Source organism: Nyctibius grandis, chromosome 3 (assembly GCF_013368605.1).
Source record: "Nyctibius grandis isolate bNycGra1 chromosome 3, bNycGra1.pri, whole genome shotgun sequence".
Classification (NCBI taxonomy): Eukaryota; Metazoa; Chordata; class Aves; order Nyctibiiformes; family Nyctibiidae; genus Nyctibius; species Nyctibius grandis.
Window position 1 is genome coordinate 98,190,948 of NC_090660.1, and position 18,126 is coordinate 98,209,073.

An 18,126-nucleotide genomic window follows, 5' to 3' on the forward strand; every position below is an offset into this window, starting at 1 on the left:
AAGAAGACTCAATTACCTGCTTTGTTATCTGTGATAAGTATAATGCAGGAATGCTAGTTAGAAACTAAAAAATGTCCAGAAAAAACATATGTTGGGTGTATGTAGACATCACAAACATGATCAGGGATCACATCTCAAAACTTTCCCAGCTTGTGACTCTATCTGGTCTCATAAGCCCTGAGGCAAAGCCACAATTCCTCAAACATCCACCTCCCTCCTTTTCTCAGACCCCTTTTTGTAGCTCATCCTCAGGCTGCTCGTGTACAATGAACTGGTCCCAGCTCAACTGGGATTGTGCTGCCTGAGCAGCCTCTCCTACAAGGGCCACAAATAAGGCAGCTCTAAAGGTTAAATGCAGCCCACATCTAAATGTTGCTGCCACACAGCGGCAATTATGGAAACATATGTTGTTTGGTGCTAATAGTACAACAGTTACAGAGTTTTTCTGAGCTTCATTTTTTCACAGGGGGTCTACTTTTCTAGACCCCTGGAGTGCTTACAGTATCTGTTCCGCATAATGATACTTTGCCTTTATTGTACTTTTTCAAACTACTGTGTCAGAAGTTTTTATCCAGGATGAAAAACTGTTTGCAAAGAGAGGAAAAAGATAACAACGTATTATGTTGCTCTTTTTTTGCTGCTCATTCATAAGATAAAAAAAACACAAAGAAAATATATCTTTGAAACAGAAACCAGCCAGTTCCTAAGATGAAAATGTGGTCACAGATACCTTTACTAAATATTGGTTTAAAAGGAAAGCATTTCCATTAAAAAAGAAGCAAACTTCAATATTTTTTGAGAAAACCCAAAAACTCTTTTATCAACTAGTCTGGTTCATAAAAAGCATTTTGAACTTCTTTAGTTGCTTTCTCTTTATGAGAAGCAAAGAAGCAGGATCACACAATAGCAGGAAACTTAAGCTGGCCTGTGCAACTGATAAAGCTAATTTCATCCTCAGCTCTAATGCAATGAAGGAAATGAAACTCATTCCAATTTTCTAATGATTTGATGGGGAGAAGAATTCATGAACTCACAAAAGAGAAATATTTGTAACTAATTGCCAACTCTCACCTTTGTTCCTTTACTTTTACTGCCCTTGCTGCCCTCAGGTGAGTGCATCTGATACTGCCAAGAATGATTGCATTCACATAAGTAGTACCAATCTCCCAGAGTGTCCCACCGATTTGTTATTTATCTAGCAGTCTTAAACTCGGGTTCTGGTGATCCGTAAAATATAAGTATAAAAGTAATTGTCTATCCAGCCAGCTTTTCTACATAAGAGACAGGACGCCTGTTTGTGCTTGCCTCTGGCCCAGAGAGGAGCCTGAAAGATCTGCCATCCCTGAAGTAGAACATATCTGTCTTATTAGGATGGTATCTGTATTTTTAAGAACACCTTGCTCATCCCGGCACTGAATGTGCTCAGAGGATTTGATGCTAAAAGTCTGCTAATGTCGGACCTCTCTTTCTAATTGCATCCTTGCCTCTGCTGTCATGAAGGGTTGGGGAAAGAGTTTCAAAATTACAGGTGATCAACTCCCCAGAGTTCCTGATGATGAAGTAGAAGGAATCTCAAAAAAAAAATCTCTCAACCCCCAAAAAAGCAGAAGTATTTGGATATTTGGGCAAAGTTTATATGAAAACAGAAACCTGTTAAGAGTTATTAGCAGGATGCACTTAGGTACTGTAACGGAGCCCAGGTTCTGGGCTAAAAAGCTGTGTGTGGCTCATCCCTGTTATTGCTGGTCACGTTGACCTCAAAGAGCAAACAGAAGGCCTCTGGAATGGCTGCAGAGACTCCGCTATGCTGTGGCTCTCTCTCTCAGAGTAGCTTCACAGCTCTTCTGTCTCTGCTGGCTAGCAAGCTTCTCCTGGAAGCCAAGTAGCGAGCACTGCTGCATGCCTGATTCATCTCCTTTCTGTTTATTCAGCCTTCCAAGTGACCCTGTGTCCTCTGCTCAGACCAATTAGTTAAGTCGAGCTCTGTCTACAAAGGACAAACCTTTCATGACTTTTTGAAAACCCTTCTGTTTGAAAGGTTTGAATAATCTGAAAGAAAAAAAAGTAAGTTACTGCATTAAATTTCACTTAAGTTCTTCATAAAAATAATCTACTGTTGTAGTTCATTGTGTAGGATATAGTTGTAGAACTGCGTTCGTGCTTTGACAAAACTTTATATCTGCTGGCTGGGTGACAATGAGGTTTTCACTCCTGTTGCTTCAATACCCTATTCCGCTGGAGGTAGACACAGGCTGCGGGCAGAAGGTCACAGATCTGGCTTCCACACCCTGCTGAACTATTCAGCTGAAAAACTGGCCATGTTGCAGAATCATTTTGGGTCAAATCCATGGGTGTGGAGACATCATTTACAAATACCAGAGTCCTTCCCTGAAAGAACTCTAATCCTGATTTATCAGAGCCAAGCCTCCCTTCAGACAGCTATAGCTGCTGTTTTGGGTTTCTCAGAGCTGTGAACTGAGATAGTGCTGGAACATCTCTGTAGCCATAGGCACTAAAATTTAGTAAGAAACGTTTTTTTATGCTACCTGACTGCAATTCTGCACATAATAGAGACATGTAAATGGAAAGGATATAACATAGCTCCACAGAAGCAGCCTCTAAGGAAAGAACACCTAAGGAGAAGCAGCTTCTGCAGAGAGAACCTCTAAGGAGAGCAGCCTGTAAGCCTATAAGGATGTAACTTAGCTCCAGAGAAGCAGCTTGGAGTCATCTGTCAAACTAGAGAGTTTGGTAGGGATTTAACCAATACTCCTTTAGGTTTAGAAAAATAAATCTGTACATTTCTTCTCATTACATCAAGTAAGACCAAGGTATGATCCACTCCAGTGATAAAAATCTGAAACAGAGCTGGCATAACAGCTAACATAACAGGAGCAGTTATATTTCCTCCTGACCATAGCAGAGGAGAAAGAGAGCACATAAGCCAGCCAGGTTTGTAGCAGTGAACCCTGTCAGTGCAACAAAATCTGCCTCTCTGTGCTGTTTAAAGTATGTACATGAACCCTTCCTTCCCATGCTCTGTCCCTATTGCTGCTCTTCTATCCATTCTGCCCTTACCACTAACCACGTCTTCCATCTTGCGTATTCCAAGCGTCAGGGTGCAGACTTGTTGATATTAGCAAAAATTTGTTACAACTGTCCATGGTGTCTCTAGTTGCTATACTTTGGCCAACAGGGTAGTGGTGAGGAATACACTATTCTGAAAGCACAGAATTTGCAATTTCTTTCAGACTAGTTATCGTTGCCTCTGCTTCCTTGACAAGCTTTTCTTTGGCCATAAATCGATCTGATATGGCTTTTGGTAACATATCAAGTCTGGATTATTTTTACCAACCAGAAGTTTTCTCAAAGAAGTACAGACAGGCTAGCACCTAAAACAATGGTTGTTAATAATTGTTTCAGAAAATTTAATGTGCTTACAAGCACAAGTGCCACACTGCTGCGTCACCACTATGAATTCCTCTTTGCTTTCTCCAATACAATGCATGGATGAGTGTACAACAAAGGGAACCTGCATCGTTCCATCAGGAATAAGATGATGAGGCAAGATGAGAGAATTCGACTTGTGCCTTAGCATGTGTAGGCTTTGTGAAGCCTGCAATGCCTTATAACAGATATTCAAAAAAATTAGAAGATTTCAGCAAAAGATTTACTTATATTTCTGGTACTATCAAGGTTTAGATTCCTATTTGCTGGTTTTGGCCCCATATTTATGGTGTTCCATGTCAATATACCTTGAAAATATTTTCTTTCCACTCTTAAGTTACTAGAAATTTTTAATAGTAAACTGCTATATTAGAGTTTAAGATAAGAAAACAGTAGACAATTTGAGTAAGCACATGCTCCTAATATCTGGGAGAAAGGAAAAAATGTAAGGACTAGTGAAAAAAGCACTGTTAGGAGCAAGCAGTTCCCAAAGCACAGAAACTTAAGTAGACAGGTTTTTAATGGGCTTCTGTGTCACAGATGACTGACTATTACAAATGAATTATAGAAAAGCTGTGGTGTGAATACCCCAGGATTAGACATGGAAATGGAGAATTAATTCAACAACTGAGGATAAAAAATCTTCAGCTGGAGTTTGTGTTTCTTCACATACCCCAAAGGTTCTATTTTTCCTTTGGGAGCAGGGGAACTCGTCTCCCATGTGGATCCTCTGATACGTCAGCAGAGGATTTACATTATCTGCTCCCTCCTACCCAGCTGTCTTATCTACAGTGTCTGCAGGAATGCCATGGTTTTGATACCATAACCTCCCCCCTCTTTAACTCAAATTGGACAAAATCCAAAAGGTATTAGGAGTACTGGTAGGACACATGCACTCGCACTTATGCACGTATGGTGTATGTGAAGAAGCCTTCATTCTTTAGTAAGACAAGCTAAAGTCTACAGAAATTTCATGTGAATTAGCACAACATTATCCCTATAATGATGTGGAGAAAAAGAAGCCCCAGCTTTTGGTGTAGCTCTGTATAGCCTGGTGCTGTATCACACACTTCATCAGACCTGGAAAACTGCCTCTAGTTCTGGACAATGAACTAAAAGCTTGAATTATCTCTTGTTTTTATTGTACAATAAATTATGGAACTTACTGTTCTATTCTCCATCTATAGAGTATAAAGGGAAAGCTGGTGAATGGACTGAAAAACTGGTTTTAGGTGTTTTGTAGAGAAAATCCTGCCATGTCAGATTGATTGGACAGGAATTTGTGTATGTTTGTGCTTGGAAGACCAGCAATACTTATTTCCATAGTCTTGAGGAAACACCCTTTTATTGTAGAGTAGTTTGTATACACAGATGTGATGTATTTACAACCAGCTTTTCTCAAACAGACGACTGTTTAAAATCCTTCACAAATCTGTAAAGAATGAAAGAAAATGAAGCTCAGAAGACCAGCCAGCCAGCCCAACCCCCAAACTCAGATTAATTCCCAAAGATAACTGTAATGAGATAATAATACATGGAGTTATTCAGAAGGAAGCAATAGGAATGTGACAGAGATCAATGGATGGGCTTCAGGATTGGTTCAGTCAAAAGCATTGCTTAGTTTGATCTCACAGTAGATAAACCCTGAAGTACAATTCCAACAAGCAGATAGGGACCTGCCTTTTCCCAGGGGCATGGAAGAGACAGGCAAAAAGAGTCTGGCCCTTCCTTCCCTGGCCTCTGCAAGGACAGGTCACAGTGGCAACCTCCCTGAAAAGAAGTTGTTGGTCCTGTGTTCCCCTGGAAAGCTCTTTTCCAGAAAAAGGCAGGAAAAGCTCCACTCTTCTTCAGTCTGCAGAATGGAGTCAATGCACTGAGGGTGAGAACGGGTGTCCTCCTTAGAAAGAGTGTGGACTCATGCCAGCCCAGTCACAGGAGAGACGGCACCTTGGTTTCTTCTGGTGCCCCTCCAAACTGTGGCTCAGGTCTGTGCTGCCCTTTACCTGGGGCAGTGTGCAACGTCATCAGTCTAGCTTCAGCCTGGTCAATCACCCCAAATGCACAGGGGGGTGAGACAACACAGGGGGAAACGATGAGAGGTAGAGATACACATTATATTCCCTTTTCCTGTTCCTTTTCAATTAAAAGTAGAACCTTCCTCAACAACAAAAAGTTACATGTGCAGGAGGCACTTCTCGGGGAAGAAACAAATACCTCACACAAGCATTCATGGATGGATGAGTCCCATGAGAAAGATACTCAGCGCAACCAGTTCAGTCATAAAAGGAATCTAAAATCTCCATGTTGATGTATATGAGAAACACAAAAACATATCTGCTAATGCTCAAAAAAGTTACATGCATAAGTTTCCCATAGGTTGGGAACATATATCTTAGATCTGCATAAATTAGTTCACATTCAGCAGAACACTGCGATATTTACAGGCACATTCCAATGGGAAAACATTTGCGTATTGAGTGCGAAAGACGCAGCTTTGTCACCTAACCATGGGACTTTAAAAGCAGGGATTTTGTGACCTCAAAATGCTATTTGTGAAGCTGGTGGGGAGGAAAAAGGTGTGTAGGCAGGAAAAGAAAATTACCAGAAGTTGGTAAGGACTCTTTTTTTGAGTGTTAGAATGGTTGCAGGCTGGGACTTGTTACACATCACAGAGTGCTTTTGCACTCTCATTTCCCATACTTATTCTTCCCAATTAAATTTGTTTCCCATTAGCCAGGTTGATGAGAATAGTGCATAAGACTCATTCTTCTTCTTGCAATCATCATTCTTCATAGCATAATAGCTTAATAAATTCTTGCAGAACAGGAATGAAGTGGAATGTCACTTTTTGGGACTTGGTCTGTATTCTGAAGGTGAAATTGGGCATCTGAGAAACACATTTGTAATGCTTTGGAAGTTTTACAAATAAAAAAAAAGGTTACACTCTGAACCTGATTGAGAATGCAAAGTTCGATGTTCTCTAGCACTGCACATCAGAAGTGGTGGAAAAAGCTATTCAGTGACTACCATAACCTTAGCGCTACCCAGAATTGTTCTGAAACTAGTTCACTAGTTTCTGAAACACTACTGTAGTTGCAGCAAATTATTAAAACTATCTACAGAATTTTAATCATACAATTTAGGTTTCAATATGTCAGCAAAACATCAGTGTATAACCCATAGAGGTTGTATCCTGGAAATGAAATTATCAAACTATTGCTCCAATGTCTGAAATGTAAAGCTATCCTCCCTAGGTACGCAGCACACTCTCACTTATGCTGACACATAAGGTGGTGGCGGATCTTTAGCAGCTCCGTTCACAGGATCATCATACGGTGGCAACAAGACCTGCAGGAAAGGGAAAAAAAGGTTATATTTTTTAAAAAGAAGCCAGCTGATAAAATTTACAGAAAAGAAAACCCTTAAGGCCTTGTCCCAAAAAAATAACAAAAAAGAGTAAGTTAGTAAGCAAGAGCAGAATAATTAGAAAATGAAACTATTAGCTTGAAGTTCCTCATTCCAATGTGTGCCTGTTTTCATTACAAAGGAAAACATGGTTTCTTCTCATTTTTTATTGACTCCAGTGACAGCTTGATTTCAGCCAAAGACCATTCATTGCTGGCACCTGAATTTGTTCAATCTGGCAGTGACAGTAGCTGCTTATTCTGCAGCTTTCCTCTATCAAGAGCCCTTAAACCATGTCTCCTGGAGGACTGCTCAAACTGCTAAGCCAGAGTAAGAAAAGTCCAGAAAACATCTCTTTCTGAGGTCTCCCTGGAATAACTAATAATTATTTTCAGGTGGGGGAAAAAAAAAGCAAATGGAGAACAAATTACCCAATGTCTAAATAAATCTCCAGTTCTGTGTTTCTGGGGCACTCAGCTGTGAGAAGGAAGACCTACATTCCCATACGTACTTCAGTGAATACTTAAACATCTGATAGAAATTAGGACAGCTTTAATCATATATCATCCTCATTCACAGGAGGCCAGGCAGCTTCCTAGAACATGGGAGATGCAAGTTCAGGCCACACAGGGCAGAGGAGGTATTTGAACCAAGATTTCTCTTTTTTTCAGCAAGCATGCTAGCTATCATGCAATTTTTAATGGCACCAACACTGACATTAATTAGCTTGCATGTGAAAAGGCAAAAGAGCACTTGGTCTGTGAATCCCAGCAGGGACTGAGGATAAAATAGATGTCTGAATGAAGAATGAGTGTACATTCCCTAAAATATCTCAATATTGTGTAAGAATACCAGTTGTAGTGCACTGGCAGAGATTATGCAACTGAAGATCAATTATTCATGATGGAATTTCCAGACTTATCAGCATTGCTTCTTGATCATTAAAGAGCACATAAAGCTGATTGTCTAAACATACATAGGGAAAATCCTGATCTCAATAAAGTCAATGGAAGTTTTGCCATGAGAGGATTTCACCAGTTCTTAAAGTAGTTGATAACCTGCCTTCTGCAAAGAAACATCCTTAATCATCCCTTTTGGACCTCATCCACAACATAAAAAAATCAGAGGGAATCTTTCTATAGATTTAGATAGGGTTTGGATCAGGCTTTTGTGGGATAGTTCCAAGGGTGATTCACATTATACTTATGTAAGTTTACAGACATGCGTTGATGACCATGTGTTCAAGTACATCTGTGCACGTGTTTGTTAGATTACAGAATGGCTACCTTGGCATCTTCAGCCCTTAGTCAAAAAAGTTTCGTTATTTAGAAAAGCAAATGTCAGAGCCATCACTCTTTATTAATACCATATGTTTGAGCTTGTAAATGCAATATACTACGCACATATCCACTACATAATCTAAAAGCCTTGTATCAAAAAGCATTTAATAAATTATGTCAACTTTAAAGGTGCAAACAGCTTATGGCAGACTACTTATCTAGTGAAATTAGGACAACACATAGAACTTCAAATAAATATCGTGATAAAAATGATAAATATATTTTGCAATGTAACCTCAGTAAATCACACCACTACAGCATGTAAACTGTGAAAAACACTACAGTTGAGATCTTCTCTCTAGTGCTGATCATTAGTTTAATAACAGTGTTTCTAGTAAAATCTTTGTGTTACTAAAACAGGCACTAGTTTCTCAAATGTACTGAAACATGTTCATTAGTTGATTATGAAGCAATATTATTAGTAATTAAATCTGATCTACAGATGACTCTGAAAATGAATCAAGTTCATTTTGTGAAGATTTAGCCATCTTATTGCACTCTTGTAATGCTAAGCCCCAAACTGTGGTCCATTCCTTTCAGGTTCAGAGTCCATTTCATCAGGTGTGATAAGAAATGACAGCAGACGCAATCCAAAAAGCTGTCCATCTTCCAGATCTATGAGCTGATTAATAAAGGACAATACCTCTTCCTGTGCTCTGATCCTCTTTTAGATCTGTGCATCCTGAGACTACTGTAGTTACATCAATATTAACACTGCAGCATTGAGGTTACTGTCATTTACAGTACGTCTCCTGGAGGACTCACTGATATGAGTGAGCTGCTTCATTCCTGTCACTCCTGTATGAAACAAAATCTGTCTGGTAGGAGAACAGCCTCCTGGTGAGACTTTTACCTCTTGGGAGGTGAACACTCTCCTTTGCTCTAGGAACTCAAAACTCATACGTGGGTCAATGGCCCCAAGGACCCTCAGAAGATGCTTTCTCACTTAATCAATGGTTCAACAAGAAGGGAGGGAAGATAGTAATACCTACAGGAGCCATTTTGGAGAAGCCACTGGCTAAATCCTAAGGCATATGGATTTCTATAGGAATATTCAAGGTATGTGGGGTATGAACTGGGGAGATCACTAAAAAGGTTCAGAAGTTTCACAAGACAGTATCTACAACGGAAGGCTAAAGAGTATATGCCAAATGTCTGTGAGGTTTAGAGTTACTTTATTACTGGCAAAGCTTATTTGTCTGAACAGTTCTGTTGGTGATGACTTTGCAGGCTTACTCTCCACACATTTTTGTGTTTAAATATTTAAATATCTTGATCTTGCATTCCCTGATATGAACAAAATAGTGATAAAAAATAATGAGTGTAGAATGAGCAGAATTCAAAATTACTACCTTCGCCTAGCAGTGTTTGAGTTAGACAAAGAAAATATGGACAGGATATTAAACAAAGGTTAAGAAGAATGAACGTGATGGACAACATGTGGAAGAAAGCCCTCGGAGTCTGTGGAATACATGGCGTCAGCTGGGATCCCAAGTATCTCACGTCATTCGTATAGTAAAAGTCCTTTAAACTAATTTAACCATTTTACTCTCAGTCAATGTGGTTTTGTTACTGCTACCTAATCATCTGTCAACTGTAAGTCTAAATAATCATCCTTCAGCTTCCATGACAGTTTGAACAACTCTTCAACCACTCTATAATTACAAATCTTGCAACTCTGCCTCTGTAAGACTACATTCTAATTATTTTTGACAAGAACACTTTCAGGCCATTACTTTCCCTTAGTAATTTTTCCATCTTTTCTCAATAAAGTCTATTTTGGCAAAAGGGAGAAATATGATAAAACTTGAATTATCTCAGTTTTTAACTGTTTACTGTTGAAATGGTTAACAGTTTACAAAAATCTCAAGGAAAAGAGAATTACGTTAGAATTTTAATCATTGTATTTACAACAAAGTAGCTGAGACGAAAATCTGGATCAGAGTCGTTCTCCCTTCTCTTGTGTTAATTTAAAATCTCAACATGGTTTAATGGATGCAGATAAGTGCCTTGGACATAAAACAGCATAGTTATTCAGGCAGTACATTATGCTCTCCAGAGACATAAAATGGAAGCCAGTCACTGAGCCAAAGGGTGAATTCAGAAACTGGAAAAATAGACAGAAACTCACTATTCAGTCTTATCTAAGAACCTAATTAGAATGGATGCAGTCTAAAATAATTCATGAAGGACAAAAACATATGCATATTTTAGGTCCATGGTATCCCCAAGGCAGAACAACACTAGGACAACTGATGCATTTCGCTTCCTAGGCACTACATTTGAGCATTTCCTTGCTTGTTTGTTGTGCATTGAGAAAAATATGTTAGTTACCCCAGATGCTCTGGGACTAATGTTTACAGAGTGTTTGAGACTGTCACTCAAAAATTACTATAAAAACTAAGTATGAAGGACCCCTATTTTTTGGAACTCAGTGATCCCGGTGAAAAGTTCTGGCTTTTTATCAGAAGACCAGCAAGCAAGTTTGGAAGATTAGATGGTTGCAGGGTTCAGTCCTATAGGATGCCTAAAATCCAATGGACAGAAGCTCCTAACTTGTTTCCCAACTTCTATAACTGTATTTAAGAACCATGTCGCATTTTAGCATCATCCTTTAATATGCAGCCAGAGGAGGAGGTGACATTACTTACTGTTTGCATAGTTGTCATAAAAGCATTGCACAGAGACTCTGAGATCAGAGCTCTAGGGGCTCTCAAACCAAGAGGGTTCAAACCCACAGCTCCTATCTGCCATATGAATGCTCCAGACACAAGGTTTTCAGTTCGGTTGGAAGGACCATTTTCCGCCCTCCTGTTGTCACAGTGAAGCCAAGTATGCAAGAATCCATGGGGAAAGAAAGACAATAGGAGAAAGTGTGGCTATGTAGCCCCATGGTTAAGGTGCTTAAGTGGGACAGGGAGTCCCGGGTGCTGAGCTTTGCTCCCAATACCATTTAAGCATTTTGTGATAAGCAGTCTTGTATAATACGCAGAAATAATCCAGAACTGACCCATAAGAAATCCTGGTCTTGGTTTAGCTGGTGTCATCCAAGTGGTTTGGATAATTGTATTACATAAGCATCTCTCTATTATAAAGCCCATGATACAGGATGACCTTCTCTGGAAGAAGTAATTACCATACAAGTTTGCCAATGGCTATAACATATTCAGTTAATATAAGCATATGTCATTTCTTATTTTTTACATCCTGCTTAATCTGGTTTTGGAGAATAAGTTTTTAAAGACATTGCTTAGAAATATGCCTAAGAAGAAACACAGAGAAATATTTGTATATTCAAACAGTTTGGAATTTATGTTGGCCCAAAGGTGTTTTTTTGGGGGGATATTGCATGATTTCAATAATCACTCCATATTTTTGCATCTGATTCCACATTTACCCGAATGTCTAGTAGAAAATTTCCTTTCTCATATTGCTGCAGTTATTCCTGTTTGGACTCAAGCTCTCAGATCTGTTTGGTGTCTAGCACATTTCTACAGGAGAAAATGTGCTTAGTCCTGTATGACTAAACTTAAATATTTGATTAATTGATTATTTCTGCGTTCTTAAGGGTCTCACCCAAAACTCACTGAACTCAATAGAAATCTTTCTGTGTCTCCAGAGATCTTTGTATCGCTTTTTCCCACAGCCATTTGTATTCTTCACTGGGTGGAACGGTACAATCATCACGTAACAGCTTTGAGTTTGAACAGCATTTTGGTTGGCAGCTGTATGAAACTTTTGTGAGTTCCCATGGCAAAATACCTTGTTGATGTCTTGTTAGAAATAAACATTGTTAGGGACAGCTCTAACATACTTTTCTCTGACACCTTGTAGAACGGAAATGCTCTTGATAATGCTAAAAAAGCTATAGATTAAAAATGGCTATGGTAAGTGCTGATGGTTGTAGTGAGCATTCAGGATGCTCACTACAATGAGAATGATGCTCAAACTTTAGGTTTTCAATAAAAACTCCAGTCCTTTAAACTGAAGGACTTCACATTGCATCAATACACAATATACAGACAGGGACAGGTGACAATGAGTAGTTGAGTGAAATTAGGGTCATCACTACTGCAATTCAATCCTGGTCCTGTCGCTGACCTTTTGAGTTTTAACAAATCATTTGACTTTGTCTTAGGAAGATCTCCCATTTGTAAAACAGGCATATTATTTGAAACATCTTAAAAGGTGCTGGAAACCTTAAGACAGATTTAAGACTCTCTTGGATGAAACTTGCATATGACTGTATGAGACAGGGACTAAATTGTGGAAATACTTACAAACTAAATATATATTTGTGGAAATTTCAGCCTATGCCTGGAAATGTTAACCCCAACCTCTTCACCACAGCTATGCATGCATTACGTATCATTCTTCTGCAGAAGTGACCTTTACATTTCAGACACCCAAACTACTACCAGGAATCCTTATGGGAGGCCCGTGCGAACACGCAGGGAGGAAAGGGAGAGAGGACAAAAGCCTTTTCTTTCACATAGCTCACGTACAAAGTGTCAGTGAGTTCAGGCCTTACTCTCTGTTTACTTAAAAAGGGAGAGAGAGTAACCACAAAGTGAATAGTGGTAAGCAGATGGCGAGAGTATGCCAGAGCCAGTGCTGGACCGTTTCACAGGTAAAAGTGCTGAAGCACAGGAATTTCCTCATCCGGGAGCCTCTGTCCAATGTGCAGCCCCTGGCCTGGTGATGGGATGAACACTGACACAGCTGCAGGCTGAGATACAGTCACCACATGCCTTTCCTTTCCTAGTTCAGGATAAATTTTCTCCTCAACATAGCACAGTGCTGATGTGCCAGGTTCAGGGACAACTGAGTTGAACAATGAGGTTTTAAGCAGCACGTGCGTAGTTGCACCAGGCATGGTGCAACTCCGGGTTCATCCTCTACTCTGGGTTCAATTCATCTCAGTGATTACAGCCCGAGACCAACCACTGACTTGTACGAATCTGATATGGTTGTGCGCTTCGGAGAGGGTTTAATGGTGTGCAATCACATTTACTGATTTCATATTTACTTCCCTGCTCTCCCATCATTCACCCAGCCAAGAGCAGTGGAATTTCCTCCCACAGCTGCGGTGCTTTGAGGAACCATTAACTGCAACCTAAACCATGCTCAGCTGCAGTGAAGCAAGCAGCGAGCCTATGAACAGCTCTAGAGGGAAGGCTGCTGACGTGACCACCTGTCCAGTTCAAGATAGTCCCAACAGCCCTCGTGTACCATTGGGTTCTTGACTACGCAAATATTATGAAGATCACCTGGGGAAAACAGAAGATTTCTGTGTGCATAAACAGCTATAGCCAGCTGATTGCTTCTCTCTGTATGCAGGAAAGGCTGCGAATAATTCTCTCTTTGCAACGTTTTCCTGTCAAGTTTGACAATGTGTTTTTTTTCTCAGAAGACCACAGACGAAAATGTAAAATTAAGATGTATTTTTTGCTTAAAATTTTCAGAAATCCAGATCTTCCCAGTGAGCTCTGTTTTGGAGACTCAAGGCACCAGGTGGCCGCTATTTCCTTTAGTATGTATGACAATAAGCACTGGACTATATGTGAATATCACCGATTATATAATTAATTTTGTATTTTATTTGAAAGGAAATAAGCCTATTAATGTAGCATGTTTTATTTCCTGTACAAAATTTATTGGGAGTGACTATATATATTTTATTAAAGCAGACTCTTCAAAAGTTTCTAACGTTTCTGTATGTAGGGTGGGAAGAAGTAGTGTTTATCAAGAGTTTCTGAAGAAATTTGTTTTTTCTACAATGGCTGCCCAAGAGTTTTTAAGCTCCAGGCTTTTCAGATGTCTCAGAAGTGAGTTACCCAAGGTCTTCCTCTACTTTTAAAAATGCAGTTCATAAACTGCACATGCAAACTGCACCTTTGGGTCGTCTGATCTGGTCATCTCTGAGGCAACTTCACAAAAGTAGGTAATATTTGGTCTTGAAGAACAGTAGATCATGCACACTCAGATTATCAAGGGAGAGAGATTGACTGAAACAGCTAGGAAGTATTAAAACTAAATCCATTGAGAATTCAGAGTTTTCTCTTTAACCCCTTAACATGAAGACACACTTTACACTGACTGTATGAAAAGACTGACAGCCTTCAGGAGAAGAGGGAGCTTTTTCATAGTAGTGAAGAAACAGTAATAATAGTAATTCTGTGGTGAGAAGCACTCAGATGTGGCATACAAGATAAACCCTGGAGACAGAAGGAGGGATTAGCTTTCCTCACACGGCAGCTAAGCATGTGCATGTAGGGACAGCGCTACTGGATCAGGTAAATGGTCCATCCAGATCACAGCAGTTAGTGATGGATGATGAAGAAAGAGAAGTGCAAGACAGAAGAATTTAAAAAATGAAGAAAGAGCAGTGCAAGCATATATAGTCACGACTTGCCCAGAATATTCTCCAAACTGTCAGAAATTTGAATGTCAAGGACTTACTGAATCACTGGTCATGTGTTACAGGAATTTTTCTTCCACTGATTTTTCTAGCCTGCATTTGAACCCATGTTGACTTTTAGCACCCACAATGTCCTGTGGTAAGCAGTCCCACAGCTAATCTAAGTGTTATGTGAAGAAATACCTTCTTTGGTTTGCTATGAAACCTGCCACTAGCTATTTCATTGAATGTCCCCTAGTTCTTTTGCTAAGACAGTGAGCAGTTGCTCCTCCTTTACCTCCTCTGCTACTCATGATTTTAAAGACCCCTATCGTGTTCTCTCTTGTTCTGTCCCTCTTTCATCCCACTAAAAATCCTTGCTCCCCTGCAGTGCAGTCCGCAGTTAATTTCTTCATACTAAGAAACTCACTTGACAGTTTTGGGTCCAGGCTGAAGAGAGAGCTCCAAGACCAGTCATGTGGAGAAGCATTACAGTCATCAGGGTACTGGGGAAGGAGCTGACCTCCATCTGGATGAAGCTTCCTTCATACTCTGGAGAGCAGCAGGCACTGTCACTCACCTGACCTGTGTTAGATGTTCTTCCAGATGAGATCAACTGCCCTTTAGAAGCAATTCTTATAAATAAATGCCTATAAATATCTGCTTCAGAAGTGGCTGTTTACAATGTAAATGGCTGCTCTAGTCAAATGAATCCAGTCAAAGTAACTGTTTCTGAGGAAGTCAGAGAGCAATGTTTACAAAAAACCTTTCCCATCTTTCTTTTTCTCCTTCCCCTGTTCCCAGATAAAAAAGCCCTGGATACAGGGCCAAAGCTTCATATCCGAGCCAAATCATATTTAATATGAAATGAGAAATGTTTTACTTTGCTTTATGCTTGAAAAGTTTGTTCAAAACATGCTAGTTAATTACTATTTAAGGGTTTCATGATATGTCATCTGTCAAATAAATCCCAAGAAACCTTCCTCTCAACATGGACAGGATGTATTTTCATGTTTATATGTACGCATTTCCTTTAGAAACCACACTAGAATGATTACAGATGGAGTAACTGGAAGCAGAATAGCTCAGAGAGAATTTATAACCCCATTCAGCAAAGCAAAAGGCCTCAATGCTGCAAAATCATCTGTGTGAAGACAGAGTTGGTATGTTTTCCTCTTCTTTGACAAAACTGCTTGTTTATTCCAAGCCACCAGCTCTCCAAGACACTATTTAAGAAACTTTACATGAGTTTATGGATTTCTGTAATGAAGCAGCACAATGTTTTCAGCACTCCAGATAGAGGAATAAATGTATATATTACTAGGACACAGCAATATTTAGGGACAGATTGTGATTACCCTTGCATGGGAAGAAAATTGGATTGAGGAAGCTATTGTCTTTTTCCATCATGTGCAACCTCATAAAAGTCATTCAGAATAATGGTGTAATTACCCTCTCCATTCAAAGGCATGGAGGGATAGTCCACCTCAGGCCACAGAAGTCTTTCCTACATCTTGGCCAGCCCTCTACTGCTGCATCTCTAGTTGCGCATCACGATTTTGTATGGACAGAACATATTTATTTTTTCAATTTTTCCTTCATTTTTTTTTCAAAATGAACATTTGCTGGATGAGCATATGCTTTCTCAGGGGGTACTTGCCTGCATGTCATCAGTGCTGAAGACTTGAAGTATACTTTGACTCTGTAACAACTGGTTGATGTGTTGTCCTGAGCACAGAGACTGTGACAGAGCACTAATCTTTCAATGGACTTTTTAATTACTAACCTGCATCTCTTTCTAACCTTATCTCCTCTTACGATTACATCGTGTATCCCACTCAAGAGTTAACAAGAGAGGAACCTAGGAACAGCTCACATGGGGCAGCCAAATTGTGTAACAGGACTGGTCATCTCCCAAGATCGTGGTTATCACAGCCATGCTTGCATTACAGATATTGCTGGAAAGGCTTCTGTCTTATCTTTATCTTATCAAATGGACCGTTTTTCCTTATCTATAAGTCTAGGGACATGGGGTGACCCAATGTCAGTCTTTGGGCACCACAACAGAGATATGGGCCAGTTGTGAAGTTTGGAGGTAGATTTTGAAGACTCTTTATAACATTTAGGAGCAGTAAGATCTGAGATTTTGAGATGACCAGTCTGTAGTTCTGTCTTCCATACATTTTTTTCACTAATTTTTATTTTTATACAAACATATTCTTTTGGTATCACTAGTAAAAAGTAAGGCATAATATTGCCATATAAAATACGGTTTTTCTTGCACAGTGCATTTAGGCATTTCCTAGTGAATGCTGAAAGGAAGCCTTTGTTTATAACAAAATTATTATAATACTGTGTTAAAACTACAAAGCACTAGTGTCATGAAAGGTGATGAACTGACAGCTTGAGGGAAAAGTCTTATGTTTATATAAAAATCTGTTAATGTTCGTAAATCATATCTGTAAAGCACCTGTCAAACAAAAACTCCTACAAACTGTTGCAGATCTTCTAAATTTGGTACATGAATGCCCACTCAGCCTTGTTCTTTCTGAAGTGGAGTGTTTGTCACAGAGTTCATTTAAAGCAGACCTCACTTTCCTCACTGCTCATAAGACAGAGGACCAAAACCACAAGTGCTGTGCAGTTCGGTACAGACTGCAGCAGACGGTCCTGTGTCCATAAAGAGTCCTGAGAGACACTTGGGAAGAGTGCAGTTGCTCTATGGGAGCCATTAAAGTGAATTGAAATCAGACTGAAAGAATGGTCCAGAAATCACCAGAAGCCATTAAGAACCGCAGGAAGTCAGACCTCTCGATTATCACACCCTCAGCAAAACAACCGCAGCTGGGTGCTCCTCCCTGGTAGGGAGCTGAGCTTTGCTTTCACGCAATGTCTAAGAAAACGATGCCACCTACTGAACCCCGAGCTGATGTTCTTTCTGCATCTGCAGAGTTGGTGGTGTTGGGTAAGTTTCGGCAAAGAGGCTCAGGGCTGGAGGGACTGGGATGTACAAAGAGTTCCTCCTCCGCTTGGCAAAGGCCAGGCTTGCGCTGTGCAATGGGGTGCGATGCAAAGACACCAGATGAGCTAGTGCTGGAGCTGAAGGCAGGACCGCCTCTGGGAAGAGCAGCTCTGCAGAAGGGCAGGGCTTCTAGTGTGGGCCAACTATATGGCTATAAAGACACAGCATGGCTAACTGCTGCTGGGACTTCACCTCTTCCACCTTGCTGCGTTTCCCTGTTTGAGCAATACCTGCCTGAGTGAATTCAGGCGTCCCCTGTCCTTTGTTGCACAGTGTGACTACGACTTGAGCCTGACCTGGAAAATTCACACACGGCTCAGCTTATACACCCATATATCCTTGGCAACAGGGATTTAAGTTGTCATCGGCTTTTGCCGCACTGATACATATCCTTGGAATTATAATGAAGACTTAGACTCATTTTTTGAAGCCTACAAACCAGCAGCTGTCAGATGGTAATGAATCAACCCTATTAGAAAAAAAGGGTCTGTAAAGAAACACTGCAAATTTAT

At 40.0% G+C, this 18,126-nt stretch overlaps 1 protein-coding gene across 1 annotated transcript in view; it reads right to left on the reverse strand.

The window, feature by feature from the left end:
- Positions 1-4,830: 4,830 nt before the first annotated feature.
- The window catches only part of LAPTM4B (lysosomal protein transmembrane 4 beta), a 62,871-nt gene continuing 49,575 nt past the window's right edge, over positions 4,831-18,126 (reverse strand). Inside the window, exon 7 of the mRNA XM_068396734.1 lies at positions 4,831-6,795. Coding sequence (XP_068252835.1) covers positions 6,721-6,795 — 75 coding nt within the window. The 3' untranslated portion in view covers positions 4,831-6,720. The remainder of the gene's footprint in view (positions 6,796-18,126) is intronic.